The sequence below is a fragment of the Dryas octopetala genome, chromosome 1, assembly GCF_963921425.1.
Source record: "Dryas octopetala chromosome 1, drDryOcto1.1, whole genome shotgun sequence".
NCBI classification, from domain to species: domain Eukaryota; kingdom Viridiplantae; phylum Streptophyta; class Magnoliopsida; order Rosales; family Rosaceae; genus Dryas; species Dryas octopetala.
The window spans coordinates 33366075-33385226 of NC_141366.1; the positions used below are offsets into that span (position 1 = coordinate 33366075).

General features: G+C 36.3%; 1 protein-coding gene across 2 annotated transcripts; it reads left to right on the top strand.

Moving 5' to 3' along the window:
* Positions 1-13172: 13172 nt before the first annotated feature.
* On the top strand, positions 13173-17602 carry LOC147299932 (ATP binding / protein kinase). Of its 2 annotated transcripts, XM_086229264.1 has the most exons (8): positions 13173-13757; positions 13882-13986; positions 14541-14675; positions 14854-14981; positions 16015-16105; positions 16318-16387; positions 16492-16587; positions 17185-17602. In XM_086229264.1, exons 2-7 carry the CDS (start codon positions 13959-13961, stop codon positions 16535-16537), a joined length of 498 nt encoding a protein of 165 aa, XP_086085390.1. In that variant the 5' UTR covers positions 13173-13757; positions 13882-13958; the 3' UTR covers positions 16538-16587; positions 17185-17602. The 2 variants fall into 2 exon arrangements, with proteins under 2 accessions (XP_086085390.1, XP_086085389.1); XM_086229263.1 differs by lacking the exons at positions 13173-13757; positions 13882-13986 and having other exon boundaries at positions 14403-14675.
* Positions 17603-19152: the final 1550 nt, after the last annotated feature.

Consider the following 19152-nt stretch of genomic DNA (forward strand, 5'->3'; position numbering starts at 1 on the left):
CTTCCAAAGACTGCCCCAAATGAGCAAGACTGTTTAACTCACATAAGATTTTGACATGCAGGTAGGGGTCCTCACAATCCAATCTAGGGAATGAGGGCAAAAGTTGAATCACATAAGATTTTAACTCAAAGTGGGTTGCAGTAGTATTGGGCAACACCATACAAGATGGGGAGTTTGTTGCAACCTGGGGAAAATACTCCCTCATTGGTCGAATTTCAATGTTATTTTCACCCATTTCAATTACTGGTTCAATTATGTTTTTTAATTGTCTAAGTGTTCTCTCAATCTCAAGGTTAAAAGGTTCCAAATCGAAGTTTAAAGAATGATGACCAAGCATACACTAGATGACTTAAAGAGAAAAGAATTTTTCAATTTTTTTTTAATCGTACAAAATTGTATGGACAAACGAACAAACAGACCGAACAAATACAACCAAGATTATAAAACAACCTAACAACGAGTTAATCCGAACAACAATTTAATTATCTTTGATTTTATTAGCCTTCAGTAATGTCTTTTAAACAATTATAGTCTTGTTTAAGCTCTAGACAAGCTCCTCTTCTCTTTCAAAGTGAATTAGAGGTGTCACACTCGGTCTAGCACTTTGGGCATGTGGCAGTGCTACATTGGTCGTCAATCTCGACATACTCTCACTAATCCTAAGTAAGAACATATCAAAATTGAAGATCAATGTAAGGCTAAAAATTTAAACAAACTAGACTCCAAAATAGTGGAGAATTGTTTTCATTTTTCATAACAAATAGTCAGAGTATACCGAAATGGAAACTTTGTAAAATAATGAGCTATTAATTATTCACCTTCTAAGATAAATCAATTTCTAAAAATAGAGACATACCCTTTGTTTTAAAATCAACAAACAAAACATCAAATAAGAAATTGAAATCCAAGTGAGAGTGAGAACTTTAATTTAAAATCTAATTTTTGTGTAAACGAAACAACATAAAGAAGTATCAAATAATAAATAAGTAATTGAGCCATACTAATTCTTAAATAATTAACTCATAGATTTCCCAACTAAAATAAGAAAAGATAGAAATAAAAAGGATAGTAACAAACTCATCCATGATTGAGTCATCTTCCTCATCACTTGAGTATTCAGATGTGGGTGGTGTTGGTATGCTAATCTTTGGAGAGTTCTCTCTACTTCCAAACCTCCATCTTTCACTATTCGAAATGTCTATGCAACTAACCATTCTTTTGTCCTAGAGGTTTCCTACAACTTAACAAATTGTGTAGGGGTGAACATCACCAATAACAGCTAATCACACACTCAACTAGTTGAACAAAACTCAATCATTTCAAAACAATCAATTCAATAACAAGTAGGATATATCATTGGCCTAAGCCCCTGCTGAAATGGCCTATGCCCAAACAAGAAATTTAATAATTAAATAGCAACCTATTTAAAACATTGAAATAGAAACCAAATCATTCTTTCTTTGAAAAATAAACATATCTATTTTAAAGATCAAAACCACAATTATACAAGCACAAGTATAATCAATTTCAATGCTCAAAACACAATTTCACAAGCATAAAGTCATGGCCATAATTTCCAACATAAAACCATGCCTTTTCGGGTTGGGTATTATCATACCATCATGCATCCATTTTTAATATGTATACAACATAATTAATCTCATGAAATGCATATGCATATTAAATTAAATAACAATGCAAGCGTACCTTTTTCTCCATGACATTGCAAACCTGTCAAAGTTTATAAATAGTGGACTTATCCCTAATTTATAAAATTAATTATCGTTATCTCTCATATCTTACTAAAAACTAGATAGTGAGATGTCCTTTCATTGAAGTAAATAAAAACTCATTTACTTCCCCTCTAACATATTCTTTATTTCTTATAACCAACTCTAGGAGACACATGTATGCATACTTTTAGGGAATTGAACTCAATGGTAGAGTAAAAACTGTACGCCTTCATCTCTAATTAGGAAGTCCAAACACTAAAACCACATTAGTGTAACCATTCTTGATTCAATAAATATGAATGCTAATGTATGCATTGGCAGCCCCCATGCGAAGCATGACTGCCCTCAATGCCTCATATGTCTCATATGTATAAATGATGCCATATGAAAATGAAATGACAATCCAATTATATAATCAATTCATTCCTTTCATTATATAACATGCTTTATAACACAACTAGTATAAAGCAATAGAAGCAATTAAATAAACAACCAAGTTTATATTTAAAAAGCTTAAATCCGAAACCAATATCAAGGTCAAATAATCACATATTTCTCTTATTGGTTCGAACCCTTTTTATCCTTGTAAACTAGTTCTTAACCTTTAGAACTTTCAAATTTAACAACAAGGTGAAAATCAAACCTTAATGGTTTCCGGTACCACCAATTATGCAAGTCCTAATTAGTTTAAGTCTAGGTGATTTAATACCCTTCCAAAACAATATTAAAATAGCATGCAGTTTATTACTTTCCAAAATAAACCAATTTAAGTCCAATTAGAATCTTAAATCCTAGCCTATTATATTTTAAACTAAACATGCAGCCATAGTGATTCAATTCTCAAATAAATACACATAAGTCCACTGATTGATCCTAGAACAAATAGATTTATATATTTCACATGCATATCAAATTCAATTTAATTCTCGGTTTCTAAGCCAATTGATTACCACATTTTATTGCTAATTTACAATTAACCAAAATTATAATTTCATTTCAAGGTCAATTAATCAATTCAAATCATACATGACAGCCAAGAGTACATTAAACAAATTAAAACATTACTTTGAATCCGAAACAAACATTCAAAGTAACAAGCACATTCATCAAATTAATTAAGAATTAAATCATATTGAAACATAGAGTTTAGAAAGGACTAACTCCCCCTACCTCAATTGAAGCTTCGCGTCCTTTTGGTGATCCAACAAACTAAAAATCAATCCCAAAATACAAAGGGGATCAGATTTCACATTCTAAAACTCAATTAGGGTTTTCTAGGGTTTTGATGTCGTATTGGCTAAGTTAAGTGACATCTGAGACCTCTAACCAATAAATAACCATCCTATGATCTCAAACAAGTTCTAAATGATGTATACAAACATAAATGGAAGTTTAAAAATCAACACATAAGCCTTGGCCGAAAATAGGTATGCTGAATCCTAGTTTTTGTTCAAAACATGGGGTTTTGACAACCCAAATTCCATTCTAGAAGTAAATGAATTCCCTCATGCTCATAGATCAATCCCATGGATGATTTGTGACTTGTGTGAACCAACCATTTAGGCCAAAAAATCTTAATAACAAAAATGACATTTTTGAGGTAAAATGCTTCTTTTAAAATTCCAAATGGGCAGCACCTGCTCCCGGAATTTTATAAAATCACACAACAATAATTTGAATGAGATTTTTCACAAGAATTTAGAAGACATACTAACACTCATGCACAAAATTTTTCAAAGCAATTGGAGTTGTGCAAGTATGGTTTTCGAAAGCCCAAAGTTCACATCGAAATGCTGATTTGCTGCAGAATTATTGTTCACATGGCAAAAAGTGTCCTTTTCGGGTTTACGACTCCAAATCGAATAAAATCAATTGGTACAAGTCCAAAATCAGTCCTACACTCTACCATGATGATTTCAAATCAGGTCCCAAAGTAAAACAAAATCCGAGTATTTAAACCTCAAGAATTTTCCTTGAAAAAGCTATAGAAAATAGGCAGATTTTAGGCAGATTTTAGAAATGCATAACTCACTCAATATAAATGGGATTTGCATGATTCTTGGCTTGAATGAAAGGTGTATATGTCTAGTTTTATCCAAAAAAACATTTTTTCAATATTGCATCCCGTTTGGTACAAAAATCGATTTTTGTCAAGCAAGGTCAGAAAGTGCGAAAATTGCCAAACAAGGTTAGGTTGTGAGACTCTTGGATTTTTTTTTGGATGCACTTAACCCTAACCATTCATCAAGGTATGAGGGTATTAAAAATCAAACTTAGTGGATTGGGTGAGGGTCTTACCAATTCTTGCTGAGTTTTCCAAAGAACAATGCAAGTTGAAAACTTCCTCCTCCTTCTTGAGTTGGCATCCCTTTGGTTTCCCTCTTCTTTTTTTTCTTGTTTTTCCTCTTTCTCTAACTCTCTCCTTGTCTAAGAACTCAGAAATTTCGTGGGTTGTGTTTGGTATGAACAGAAGTTGGTTTTATAAAAGAGTTCTTGTATCTGTTGGAGCGAAAATTGAAGAGTCACTTCCTATCTTATTTGAAAAAAGGTTTCTGACAAAGTTTTGGGCTGTTTGTCGGGGCTTTTGGTTTCCCAAGAGGTTTCTAATTAATTGGTTGGCCAATCCATTTGAGCCCTTTTTAATTGAGTGTCTAGCCTAAGCCTCTAGGCTAAATAGCCCAGTAACCAATGAAAGGCTTTTACTTAACCCAAGTCAATTCATTAAAAACCATCGTGGCCTTTTATTGGATTTTCCTTCCTTATTGCCGAAAATCCACTCCATCTCCAACCCTAGTTAAGACCTCCATGTCATGCAATAGTCATCATTTTAATTTCTTGCCCATGTAATCTAGGTTTTTAGCCCTAGTGGTCTAGGTTGGTCAAAGAAAATAAGGTTTTAAAGTCAATTTGCAACTCTTGATATTTTTAATTGTCAAATCCTATTTCTAAATAAATTATAAGTCACAAACACAAGCAAGGGTGTGTGTGTGTTCCGAAAATGGTCACCTAAGTAACCAAATATTTATTTAAAAACATGTTACTTAAATTAAGTGCCTTAAAACAATTCTTGGATGAAATAAAACATACAAGTTCTTTAGCATTCTTTTGGATTTCGAAATTATCAATTGAATGGTCAAAGATAATGTTCATCATCCAATTAACCAAATATAAACAATTAAATTAATTTAGGCAAATATAAGTGTGCTTTTGCCTTAAATCCGAAATCACTATAAGTATATGAAAATAAATATGGTTCAAACAAGTGACATAATTTCAAATAAAACATTTAAATAATTGAAATTCCATAAATTTGTTTATGTGGAATAAATCTACATTTGTGTTTCAAAAGAAACAACAATTAGTTTCTAACTAATTTCAATTAACTTAGTAACACCCATAACCCAAAATCAATAAAATTTGGGGTGTTACAAAAGAAGTACCGGTATAAGGCTTAAAACCATAATCCGGTCAGTTCAGGAGGGGGTGGAGGAGTCACAATGGTCTCTCTTAAAACTCAGTCCTCTTTAAGCTCCCAAGGAGGCAATCTTAAGAATTTTTCTAGACATTGCATTTTCAAAAGGTACTCACAAGAATATCCAATAATTGGCTCCTTCCAAGAAGGGCCTATGAGCTTCGTGAACCCTTTGACCAATGTCTACTTGATTTTTATTAAATTGAGCTTGAGATTAACAAATGCAAGAGCTGGTTAGCTTAGGTGGGCAAAGACTTGGTGATGAAATCCAATCCTTATCTTGTTGAGGGTGAATGCCTTACTAATTAATTATGCAATATGCTAAATTTAAAAACGCAACAATCCACACAACAATGATATATGAATTTGAAATTGCACAAACAAGGCACATACCAATTAAGAAAGCTAAAAGAAATTGTTTAGAGTATACCACTATTGTGGTGACATTGGCCACAACACACAAGGAAAATGGCAACCAAAATTTTTAATGCTAGCAACTCCCTTTCTTGATGATCCACACCTTTAGTCTAACTTCTTCCTAATGCAAATACCAGAATAAATACTAAAACTAATAACAAAAGGAGAAATTAAAATATAACTAAAATTTAAACAAAAGATGGTAAAAATTAGAAATGAGAAATAAAACAAGAGGAAAGAAAAATTACTTATCTAAGGTGTTGCAATGAACAAGATGCAAAAGGAAAATAGTAAAGGAGACCTAAACAATTTATACATACTATATGAGAAATTTTTTTTTTTTTTGAAAATAAATGAAAACAAAAAGAAAAATGCAACTAATGCAATTATCCAAGAATTGAAACAAGAGGCAATAACCTAAGGACAATAAAGAAATAAATAAGCTATATAAATATATATATTTTAAAAGATGAGAAAATAAATAAAACTAGTAGTAGGTAAAGGAAAAGATGATGCTAGATACTAATTCGTCATACATTAAAATTGAAAAGGAAAAAAAATTTGTTTGAATGCTTCTTTTAGATTGGAGTTTGATATTTTAGTCAAAAGAAATGCTTTATTGATATAAGAGGAGAACAACATATATTAAGGGAGCTGCTATTTGCACACCCTATTTTTTCTTTTTGCACACTCCAAAATTTTAATTTGTGAAATGACAAAAAACACCTAAAACAAAATTACCCAAAACCCCATCCCCTCTATCTCTCCTTTCCACTCTCTACATCTTTCCCCGTCACAGCACCCTCCCACCCCAGACCCAAGCTCGATAGGAACCACCAGCCGACCACCCTAGCTCGGCACCACCACATGGCAATTGGCTTTCTCTCTAGCTTCTTTCCCTTTCTGCTTGCAGCACCACCGTGTGTAGCGCTTTCCAGCCACCACGTGCAGCACTGTCGAAGCCACCCGGCGTGCCCTTCTGCTCGCACCAACCCAGCTCTCTCTCTATCTCTCTCTCCTTCCCTCCCTCCTCTTGCCCAAGTAGACATTTTCTCCGAGCAGCTGGTTCGGCGAGTGTTGTAACATGAATTCTCCAAGTAGCTAAACTCAGAAAACGATGGGTCCTGTAAACACCAGAAAAACCTTCGGAGGTATGGTGACACCGGTGTGCTGTCGGCCAAAGGCTCTTCGACGGTCAAGTCAGTAAGCAAGATCAATATCAACTCAAAGCAGTGGGCTTAGAGCTCTAGAATTACGTCCTTTTGAATGATCTTATGAGAGACTATTTATAAGGGATGATGTCATCCCCATGGCCTTAGGATTGTAAGTTGATTTAAACTTGTAATCACCGGGAAGTATAATCCATATTGGATTGAACTCCTATACTTTAATCCTTGTTTGAAGAGGATTCAAGCCATTTAATTCGTATGAGAGTTGATTTCCTAGTAGAACATGAAGTTCTTAGGTCCCTTTAGTCGTGGCTTGTATAGTAATACCTCTGTGAGCTTACAATTGGAAGCGTCCGCGAGTTTGGGTAGGAACATGGACCCATCCACGAGCTTGAAGGGATCCATGGTTTCGAATGGTTCCATGGATTTGGGTGTATCCATATGTTTAGAAGCATCCGGCCCTCCTAGATGTATGTGGAGATTGTTCCCTTTGCTTTGTGCTCAATGGGTCCTCTCATTTTATGGTGTTTATACCCCCGACATTGTTGGTGATGGCGCCTTGTCTATGGGACCCTTTTAGATTTCCACAAGTACGGGTCCTATTGCTTGAGTCAAGGCACCTTCTTTGCTATAGGTAATAGAACCTTATCTATTGGTCCCATCATATTTATAAGAGCATAGGTCCCATCAACTAAGTCAAGGCATCCCCCCTTTATGTAATATCTAGGGGCTCTATGCCTTTCTCTAATTTTTCTGGACCCACTCCAAATGCGTGACATAGGTCCCAAATAGAATTTATCCATGGTCCCACAACGAGTACTTGCCGAAAGGGTCCTTGATGTTTGGTGGGTACCTGCCGAACAACACTCACATTGTTTAGTGGATGACTGCCGAACGAGTGTGACATTTTCGGCGGACCAGTGTCGAACGGGTGCTGCGCGCGGTGGTGCAGGGTGGCCCTCTCTACCCGTTATCAAATGGGACAAATGGTTGCAAGGCTGGTGCTGCGCATGGTGCTGCGGGGTGGGTGGGTTGAAAAGCCAGAGAGAGAAAGGGAGGGAAGAGAGAGAAGGAAAGAGAGAGAGAGAGAGGTGGGGTTGAAGGTGGTGCGGGGCTGCGCGCGGTGGTGTGAGGTGCTGCGCACGGTGGTGTTGGTTTTGGGTGGGAGGTGTGTATTGTTTAGGTGTGGTAGGTGTGTTTTAGAAGATGGATATTTCGGTAATAAAATGGGTGTGTAAAAAGAAATTTTAAATTTTAAAAAAGAATAGGGGGCGTGTTGGCAGAAAAATGAAGAAAAGGATGTGCAAAAAGAAAAAAAAGGGTGTGCAAAAAGCAACCATCTATATTAAAAGAGAGGAGAACAAAAAATATTAAAATTAGAGAGGAGCCAAATCGGCTGGTTCTCCTGTACTAAGGCAACTAGTTGATTGCTCTGTACCTTATCTTTCTTAATTCAACAAAAAATTCAATAAAATTGAGGCATATTTCCCAGTGGAATTTACGAAGTGAACATATAGCTATGAACAATTTAGAAGCATAGAGATGAGAAAAACGAGTACATTAATGAACAAGATCAAAGTCACCAGACACGATGAGATCTCGCAGAGGCGTGCAATTGATGAAGAAGACCACCAATTTCTCACCGCTCCGATTGAGGAGAGGAGTGATTTCAACATGTAGTACCTGCCAATCAATTTCAACAGCTAAGTTGGAGGTAGCAAGGTCAGGAGCCCAAGTTGAAGACGAGCGACATCACCAACCCCAACATGAAAAGTAGCAGATTCGATGAGGGGGGTGATTGTTCCAATTTTTATTATTAGTTCTTAGATTCAGTTTTACTTTAAAATTCAGAAGTGAAGGTATTCAATGTTTTTGTTTCCCAAAATTTATGTTACTCTGTATAATTGTCGAATGGTAAAACATGTATCTTTTTAATTTTGCATTCCATATGATGGACGAAATAGTGGAATACAAATACCACACCCCCCAAGTAATTGGATTTTGCCCATTTAGCGAAATTTGACTTCAGTCAATTTCGTAGCTCAGATTCCTTTCCAGGCTTAAAAACTTAACCAAACAGCAGATCTTGCTAGAACGGGAATTAAATTCTCATTCCTGCTATGGTTTCCTGCCAAACAAACAAACTTAAGTCCAATGGGTCACTAGGTCGTCTGGCAATAAATAAGAAAAAGAAAGAGAGTAAACAAAAGTAGAGAATATGTGTGATGCAGTTAATGGCGCTACGACATGAAATATTTATTAACTCCCTTTACTGTTGTAATCAGTGGCCCACCATTCTGGAGTTGTACGTTAGGCTATCCACAGTAGTGAGAGTGAGAGTGAGAGTAATATATGGCCTGAAAAATGATTTTGTGGCTTGAAAATTAATTTACTGTCTTGAGAGTAAGAGTGATATGTGCTGAAGCTGCAGTGGTGCTGAGAGTAATGCAGTTGCACCTAATTAAATTAAGCCTAATTTAAATTAAGTGATAGTTAAGTTATAATTTATAGCTTAAATATTTATATTGTTGTAACACGAATTCTCCAAGTAGCTAAACTCAGAAAACGATGGGTCTTGTAAACACAAGAAAAACATTCGGAGATATGGTGACACTGGTGTGGTGTCGGCCAAAGGCTCTCCGACGGCCAAGTTAGTAAGCAAGATCAATATCAACTCAAAGTAATGAGCTTAGAGCTCTAGAATTACGTACCTTTGAATGATCTTATGAGAGTCTATTTATAGGGGATGATTTAATCCCTATGGCTTTAGGATTGTAAGTTGATTTAAACTTGTAGTCACCGGGAAGTATAATCCATATTGGATTGAACTCCTATACTTGAATCCTTGTTTGGAGAGGATTTAAGCCATTTAATTCGTATGAGAGTTGGTTTCCTATTAGAACATGAAGTTCTTAGGTCCCTTTAGTCGTGGCTTGTATAGTAATACCTCCGCGAGCTTATAATTGGAAGCATCCGTGAGTTTGGGTAGGAACATGGACTCATCCGCGAGCTTGAAGGGATCCATGGGTTCGGATGGTTCCATGGATCTGAGTGTATCCATACGTTTAGAAGCATCCGACCCTCCTAGATATATGTGGAGATTGTTCCCCTTGCTCTGTGCTCAATGGGTCCTCCCATTTTATGGTGTTTATACCTCCGGCGTTGTTAGTGATGGCGCCTTGTCCATATGACCCTTTTAGACTTCCACAAGTATGAGTCCTATTGTTTGAGTCAAGGCACCTCCTTTGTTATAGGTAATAGAACCTTATCTATTGGTCCCATAATATTTATAAGAGCATAGGTCCCATCATCTAAGTCAAGGCATCCCCCCTTCGTGTAATATCTAGGAGCCCTATGCCTTTCTCTAATTTTCTCCGGACCCACTCCAAATGTGTGACATAGGTCCCATATAGAATTTATCCATGGTCCCACAATTGCCCCCAAAAATACATCCCTTGAATACTCATTAGAAGGGATGTGTTTTTCTTTACTAAAATACCATGCCACCCCTCTGGAATTGTGCAACATGGGTCCGAAATTTTTACTCCTCTTTTTTTTTTTTTTTTTTTTTTTTTTTTCAACTTTGGGCCTTTGTCTTCATATCCTAACTTTTGAATTTGAAAACCCACCTTATCTCTTATTTGAATTTCAAACTCCAAAACCTCCTTATCTCACACCTCCTATAAAATTTCCTAGAACCTTGAACCATCCCCCATCTTTCTATCCTTCAACTTTTTTTTTTTTTTTTTCATAAAAACTTCAAAGACCCAAACACTCAAAAGTCCGGCCATCCTTGCAGAACCCTACGCCGACCGCCGCCGATCCCGCCGCTAGTCCCGGCGGCTGCTCCTCCTCTTTCTCTTGCGAAATCTACATAATTTTCCTTATTCCATGGTGAATTCAAAGATTACTTCTGGGCTAAAAGATCCAATAATTCTTGAGAAATTTCTGGACAAGCATTATCCAAACGCCCCCAAGACATCTCCATTGAGGTCGATCCTACCGGAAAAGCCGTAATTGATTGTGAGGTGGTGAATGGTGCGAGACCCATCAAGTTTTATCCTTGGCTGTTTCAGATTGGAGCTAGATTCCCATTTTCCCGATTCCAATGGAGGTTCTTCATGTTATATGGGTTAGCCCCCTTGTCAATATACTCCGAATTCTTATAAATTGCTTTTGGGTTTTGAAAAATTGACTAGATTTTATGAGATTGAATTGGGTTTGGCTGAATTTCGGAGTTTGTTTCGGGTGTGCCCCCATGAAAATGGCCGGGTGTATGTTGCATTTCGGGGGTGAGAAAACAAGCGGCCCAATCTCTTTACTAATCTAGACCGTAAAGAGGGGAGTCATACCGACGATGTGGTGATTGTTTCCAGAAATTGGGGAGACGTGGTTGATGGGTACGACACTCCGGTCCCATCTACTTTCAATCCGGAGGGTGTAATGGACCTCGATGGATTGAACTTTGTGAAATGCTACCAAGCGGACCCTGTTAATTTATTGTATCATGTGGTGAGTCCGGAACATCGCGACATTAGATGGATCTTGCATCCGGACCGTGATGCCCTGGGCGGGTTAGACTCTGTTATCCCTTTGTCAAGGCGTGACATTTCGACGGAGATGCTTGTTCCCCAATTCGATTCAATGGGATCCTTGCCTAAACCAAGAGAAGCGGGGGAGAAAAGGAAAAGAGGAAAAAGAAGTAGTCTGGCCTCCAACAATTCGGAGGGATCTTGTGATGGAATCAAAATTGGGGAGTTAGAATTAATGATACCACCCCTCCATGTGAATCGCAAGAAAAGGGGCCCTATCAAGAAACCAAAACAAGGGACCGATGGAGCAAAAAGAAAGGAAGTACCGGAGAAATCCATCCTTTTTAATGCAAATAAGGGTCGCCCTATTGGAGAGAATAGTCCTTTAGTGGACGAATTTGAAGATGAAGATACCCCCACACTTATGCTTGAAGATGGGCCTCCAAAGCTTGGGTTAGACGGTCCATACGAGAATGCTACCGCCGGCCCGTCGCCTTTGAAAGATGACAGAGGGTTTGCGGGTGATGCTTCTCCCATCCGGTCTCATCCTCCCCTTCATTCTCACTACAAGAAAAACTTTAATATATATCACTATTTTAATATCAGTTTTTATATAAACCGATATTATAAATTTTTAGATATCAGTTAATTTTTTAAACGATGTCTTAAGTTATTAACATATCACCAATTTTTTTTTTCGATATCTTAATTTTACATTTTTGATTAACAAATAGATAAAACTGATATGTAAAAATCATAACTGATAAGTGATAACTATATTTCACCTTAAAATCACGTTTCCCCCAACTTAAAAATTTTGGCTGAGTTTCCTAACCCAAGTCACGATATCCCTCACTGGCCTCTCGATCAAACACACACATTCCCTCACACTCGCATCGCACGCCTCCCTCGACCCTCAGCCTCTAGCTCTCTCTCTCTCTCTCTCTCTCTCTCTCTCTCTCTCTCTCTCTCTCTCGCCATCGTCGCCAGCTCTCTCGCTGTCGCCGCCAGATCTCTCCCCGTTGCCGTCGCCATAGCTCTCTCTCTCTCTCGCTGCATCCTCTCTCGTCTCATCCATCTCTCTGTCTCACGCAGTCGCCGTCGCCATCGCTATCGCCATCGCCGTCGTCTCCCTCCCTCCGTCTCACCACCATCCTCTCTCTATCTCATTGTGGCCTCCATCTCTCTGTCTCACCACCATCCTCTCTATTTATAACCCATCGTCCGTCTCGACTCTCACCTAGTCACCAATCGCCAATCTAAGGTAAATTTTAATTTAGGTTTCTGTTTAGGGATTTCGGTAATTTTTAATTTGGGTTTCTGTTTAGGGATTTAAGTAATTTTTAATTTGGGTTTCTGTTTAGGGATTAAGGATGTAGGGTTTCGATTTCTATGTTCTCTGTTAGGGTTTCCAAGTTACATTTTGATTTAGTGATTTTGATGCTAAATTTCTCCAATTTTGTCTCATATTTTGTACAAATGAACAAGCAGATATTTACTTTCTTGGGTGAGTACTTCCTCCATGTGTTGGTCCTATATCATTCTAAGTTTCTTCCTTAACATAATCCACTTCGGCATATGCGTTCAGTGGCTTTGTATAGAAAAAATTGCATATGGGTAGCCACAGATTTCCTAAGGCATTTCATCATGTAGATTACCTTGGGAAACCCATTAGAAAGATCTTATTATCTCTTCATTGTTTGATGTACAATATATTCTATAGAGAAACACTAATTCTTTCCATCAGTAATATCTGGCTTGAAGAAGCCCTAAGTGTATTGCAGTTTGGTATGTTGATTGAATTCCTTTTTGAAAAGTTCCCAAAGTCGGATGATGTTAGTGACTGTGAAACAGCCATTGGTGGTCTGCAGGTAAGTGATTCTCACTATCCTTTTGTCATTTAAATTTCTAGCCACATCCCTCATTTTGCATTATGACCGAGCGGTTACAAGTAATTAGTGATTCAATCATGTCCTTTTTTTAATTGGATCAGCTTCATGCTCTATAAGACGATATTAAGCTCTTTATGCCCATGAACAAAGACGACTTCTCAATTTTGTTTTTCTGTTGTATTCCATTGGGGTGAGCCAAGGACTAAATTGACTGATAGTTGGGCAGAGCCTTCATTAGACAGGAAGTGACACATTTTTATGCCGTTCTTTTGTGGTTAATGGCATTCTGTGATGAGTGGATGATTGTATTATCAAAACTAAGCATTGTCTTATGATACTGTACTTTTATTGTATTATTGTTATTACCACATTCTGTTTTGTGCTTTAAGATGACTCAAAAAATAAAATTAAATAAATCATTACTTAATAGTGACTTTAACTGAGTGGTATTCTATTAGGCATTTTATAAGGTATCAAAACAGAGATTTGATAGTGATCCTGATTTTAAGGAGAGAGCACAGCTGGCTGTGGTTCGCCTTCAGGTGAGTTAAGAAACACATGAGGTTGATGTCTTTGTCCATGATGTAAGAAAGCATTTAAAATTTTGGGACACTGCCGTTTGAATTTATCTTTGTATCTTGTTTGTATTTTGAACTTTATTTTCAGGGTGGGGAACCCAAGTACCACAAGGCATGGGTGCAAATCTGTGAAATCGGCTATAAAGAATCACACAGGGTATATCGATGCCTTGGAGTTCATTTAGAGGAAAGGGTATGTTCTAGCTTTACAGGCTACAACTTACTGGTTTTCTTTTCTTTTCTTTTCTTTTTTCTTTTGGGATAAGAATCAAGAATTGTATAGAAAATAAGTTAAAAAGTACAAGTAATGAGAAAAGGACGAGTAGTCCATCCAATGCTAACAGAAGCTTTTGAAATATGTACTTCATTATTAGCATGCAAGCTTTTTTTTTTTTTTTTTTTTTCTGAGTGGGCCATTAGAAAATTTTGTACTTCTTGGTTTACTCCTAGATTGGGCAATAAAGGAAGACTTGTTGTTTGTGCAATTACTGTATGATTACAACAAGATGATGTCTTAATGCATATTATTGCAGGACAATGAAGATAAAATTAGTATATATTCTGATTGGCTCATTTGACATAAGGGTAGTGATGAGAATAGTCATTAAACTTGTTTTTTGGTTGTTTGAGTTTGGGGGTGAAGGAGTTTCAAGTAGTTTGACAAGAAGGTAATCTATAGCTGAGCAATGCAATGTTCTCCATCAGTTTGGGTAGCCACAGATTTTCTTTTTACACTCTCACTTGCAGCTGAGAATACCAAAAAATCAAGAGGCTTCTTCAGAAGGAGGGGAATGCTTGCTATTCTACTACTGTCTGGTTTGCTAGCACTATTTTTCATCATGTTTGCCTATTGGTGGCTTATGAAACAGAGAAAGACAAAAGGTATGAGAGTTTCATCGCTAGTGAAAATAAATTCCATGAAGGAGAGACAATTTATTTGGTCCATTAGTGTTTGTAATTAATTTTTATCATTATATTGTCAATTTTCTCAGGTGAGTGAGAAGAAAATGTTGCAGACAATACTTTCATTTAATTGATTGCATTTAGTCTATTGTGGCAGATGAGCTAGAGGACACTAGTGGACACCCAGATTTGCAATTTTTCCATCTGAGTGCAATAATAGCTGCAACAGACACCTTCTCTCTGGCTAACAAACTTGGAGGAGGTGGTTCTGGCTTTGTTTGTAAGGTAAAGTCCCAATTTAGAAATGAAATTGTGCTAATTGCGAAACTTCAACTCAGGAATCTTGCATTAGACTCTGTGCCTATCTCTGTCTGTGTGTTTTCTTTTAATTCGTTTTGTTTGGTGAATATGTTGTACTGTGAGGACTATGTTGTGGTCAATAATTTGGTTTATTTGTTTGTTATTGGGTGCAGAATTATCTTTTTCATTACTCATTTACTTTTAAATCTTAGTGTAGGCTTAATATTTAGGATAACTATAAACTTTTGATTCCTAGCCTTTTCAATAGGTTGTGATTCTCCGATTCTAGTATGATACAACAACCATTTGGGTTTTACTGAAATTGTTAGATTGGTTACTAAGGAAAAAGAAAAGAAAAATACCATTTTGCATGCTTAAAATTAATATTAGAACTATCAGAAAATGAAAGTGACATTGTATATATATATACAGAACTATATATCAGCTTGCTAACAATTGTTTCTCATAAGGCTGGAATTGAAATCTTTAAAAAAGATTGAATTTGATGTTTGAAATTAATGACTTGGTATGTAGGATTTGGAATATCAAAACTACAAGAGTTCAGAGATATATGAACAATAAGTAAATCTTATTTACCTTTTCTATGGACCCAATTTTTTACTTATTTCTTTTAGTAAATAAGATACTCAAAAATTGTTGTTATCCATACATTGGTGAGTGAGATTGTTCTAAACTCACGCATTATATGTTATATTAGATTAGATTGATGTTACAATAGAACCTTTGGACTAATTAATAGCTCTCCAATGAAACTAACCACTTCAACTATATTGGTATGTCGGATATGAAGGAAGAGAAAAGTACAAATCATGCATGCACCTCTAGTGAACCTATACCTCATTTGGAAGTAGTAAACCAAATTTTTCATCCATATTGTGCTACACAACCATTGGACCACGTGCATGTAAATACCTATTTTGGGCGTGTAGAGAGACAAATGTTAGACAATATTACAAATAGAGTCCTATCTATTCTCATCACTATTCTTTCTTTTCAGGTAAGCTTTACAGAGGAGTATATGTGGAACATTGGTGCATTTATAAGTTCTCTTTTGCTGGAAATTAAAGCCCTTATGGGTTTAAAAAAGTGTAAGTGGCACAAATTACTCGTGTTTCCTATATTGTTATTTGTGGGATAAGCTAGATAAAGGTATCTTGCTCTTTCATATCAATACAGTTATTTCTGAACCATTCATGAGTATATATATATGGATTGTATATTAATATGTACCATCTTACATAATATGGATTGTATATTAAATTGTGATATATAACTTAAATTGATATTTTGTCTAAACTAGTGCTATTAGACAATTTAATGGGGTTACGGGAAGGAAAGGTCCGAAATCACCAACTTGGAAGCATCTCTATGTAAGTGTCTATGTATTACGTAAGTCTTTAAATTTCTTATGTCTTACACATTAGACTAATTTAATTAAGTATAACTCTATGTAATTTCCTTTGCTTGTCTCTAGTGTCCTAAACAACCGGATGGTGTTGAATGTGGATATTATGTCATGAGGTACATGAAGGAAATAGTTGAGGACACAACCCTTGCATATGAGTCGCAGGTTAGAATACTTACTCCTATTGGGGCAGTTGACTGGTATATTTTGCTATCCTTTGTACAGTTCTAACTTGGGAAACTTGTAAAAGGGAATTACAGGAGGAAGGGATGGCCTAGCTAGGACTTTGTTGCTGGTTTTTAAGACTTTGTTGCTGGTTTTTAAGACTTTGTTTTCTGGCTTTGCATCTTTTTAATTTTTTCTGTGTATGTGTGTTTGGGTTGGTGCTGTGTGCATTAAAGAGTGTGTTTGGGTTGATGGTCTGCATTTCTCTTCTATTTCCATTATTTTTTACTTGCATTATTGCTGAACTCTAGCTAGGCTGATACTGTGACTACTCATTTATACTTGCATGATCCATTTTTTGAATCATATATATGTGCAGCCATTTGAAAGCCCTTGCTGAATGCACGAAATGTAGGCCATCTGAATTCAATATATCAGATAAATTTAGATGATATATAACTTACATAAGATTGCAGCCATCTAAATTCAATACTTGCTGCAATCTTATTCATGCTTTTGGCCTATATTTTTTTAATGCCCTTTGGGATCCTTGCTGCAATCTTATTAATTAATGCACTTTTCTTTCTTGTTTTTCAGTGGAGTAACCTGAAGAGCAAGAGGAGCAGTTACACACAGGAACAAATAGATGAAGTCCGGGTTGAATGGGGAGATTATGTTTCCATGAATTTTATTTAGACTAACATGCATGTTTTTGGTAACTTTTTGAGCATTTTGTTGTAGATATGAAGATATATACTAGCTAGTTCACATTCAAATCTTTTGTATAGGCAGAATTTAGGCCTAGCTGAATTGCACTGTTATGCCTTCATTATTTTTGTACATGTTGGCATGTGTTTAATTAGGATCTAGCTAGCTAGAGATGGATAGTGATTTTGGGGTATAAATGATGAGGGCTATCCATAAGTCTATATGGATTTGTAATCTTATTTTGTTAACTTCATTACTGAGTTTGGATGTTGGATTCATTTATATGAATGGAAGAATTTAAGTTGAATTATGGTGTAGAAGCTTAGTAATTGTTGCGTGGATGGATATTTACCAATTAGTTTTTATCAATATCAGAAGCCTATTGCATATCAGATTATGTAAAAATGCAACGATAAGGAATGAAGTTTCAACATCATTTTTTTAAAAAAAAACCGATATCTAAATAATATTTTTATATCTGATTTTAATTACAAAACCGATATGTTATACACCTTTTATATCAGATTTTAATTGCAAAACCGATATGTTATACAACTTTTATATCAGATTTTAATTACAGTCCCGATATGTTATACACATTTTATATCAGATTTTAATTGCAAAACCGATATGTTATACATCTTTTATATCAGATTTTAATTACAAAACCGATATGCTATACTCATTTTATATCTGATTTTAAATACCAAGACGATATTGAATACATTTTGTATATCGGTTTCAAAATTACTAATGATATCATAAGTATCTTACATATCGGAATGTAGTTTTTAAGATATCAGAAATCATTAATATCTGATAACAATGATGGTATATCATATCGGATTATCAAACAAATACGATATCTAATATAATATAGACATCAGTGAATAACCGATATGTAATATGGGAGAATAGATATCGGCACGCATTATATCGGTTGGAAACCTAAATAGATATCGGTTTATCACTGATATATATGAAGGTTTTTCTTGTAGTGTCTTCAAAGGTTTAGTGCCCCCATTTCATAGCTAAGGATGGGGCCGTGAAATGTAATTCATCCGGCTTGTCGGATGATTCGGTGGCTATGGCTTTAATGAAAGGGTCCGTTCTCCCTCTTGATGCCTCCGAGCTATGGAGGTATGATGTGGCCGAAACCAAAGAAAAGGTATATGGACTTAGATATTCGGTATGTTCCATTTTTCTCCCAAAAACCATTTCTTTGTTTTGGGCTCTTTAGATTTGTTGTTAATTTACTTTGGAATGATGCTTTTGTTGTTTTGTTTTGTGTAGATGGGAGCCATGATGGATAGGTACATTGAAGCCATGGAAGACGCCAAAGAAAACGACCGAGCCGAACTTGAGACTTACCGCTTAGAGATTGATTCATGCCAAAGTTCTGCCATGGAGTACGGAATTGCTCATACTAAAATTGAAGGAGATCTTGTAACGGTCCGATCGGAACTTGACAATCGGTCCGCCAAAGTCCTAGAGCTTAATGATACCATTTGATCCTTGAAAGAAGAGTTAGCCAAAGCTCAAGGGTCCTTGCATGCGAAGGAGGAGGAGATGGTTCAAAGAATTCAAGAATGCTCTGCGCATGAAAAGGCCGCCATTAAGGATACCGTTGAAAGGGCCAAGACTTCCATGCAAGCTTTTTATCATAAACAACTTGATAAGGCCTTGTGGATGAGTTTAATATGGGTTACTATTACCGGATGGTTGGCAAGCCCCACAAACATGGTTGGGATGAAGATAAAATTCAAGAATGGGCCGCCGAAGTGAATACCTCCGAGGACCCAGAGGGCTCCGAGTTGAACTCTAATGCCACCACCTATACTTCCGAGGAGAAATCCT

Coding starts and splice junctions, on each gene's coding strand:
- LOC147299932 (XM_086229263.1), top strand. CDS start 14,480: ATGCAATGTTCTCCATCAGTTTGGGTAGCCACAGATTTTCTTTTTACA. Junction 14,982..16,014: donor GTTCTGGCTTTGTTTGTAAG/GTAAAGTCCCAA, acceptor CTTTCTTTTCAG/GTAAGCTTTACAGAGGAGTA. Junction 16,106..16,317: donor CCTTATGGGTTTAAAAAAGT/GTAAGTGGCACA, acceptor TGTCTAAACTAG/TGCTATTAGACAATTTAATG.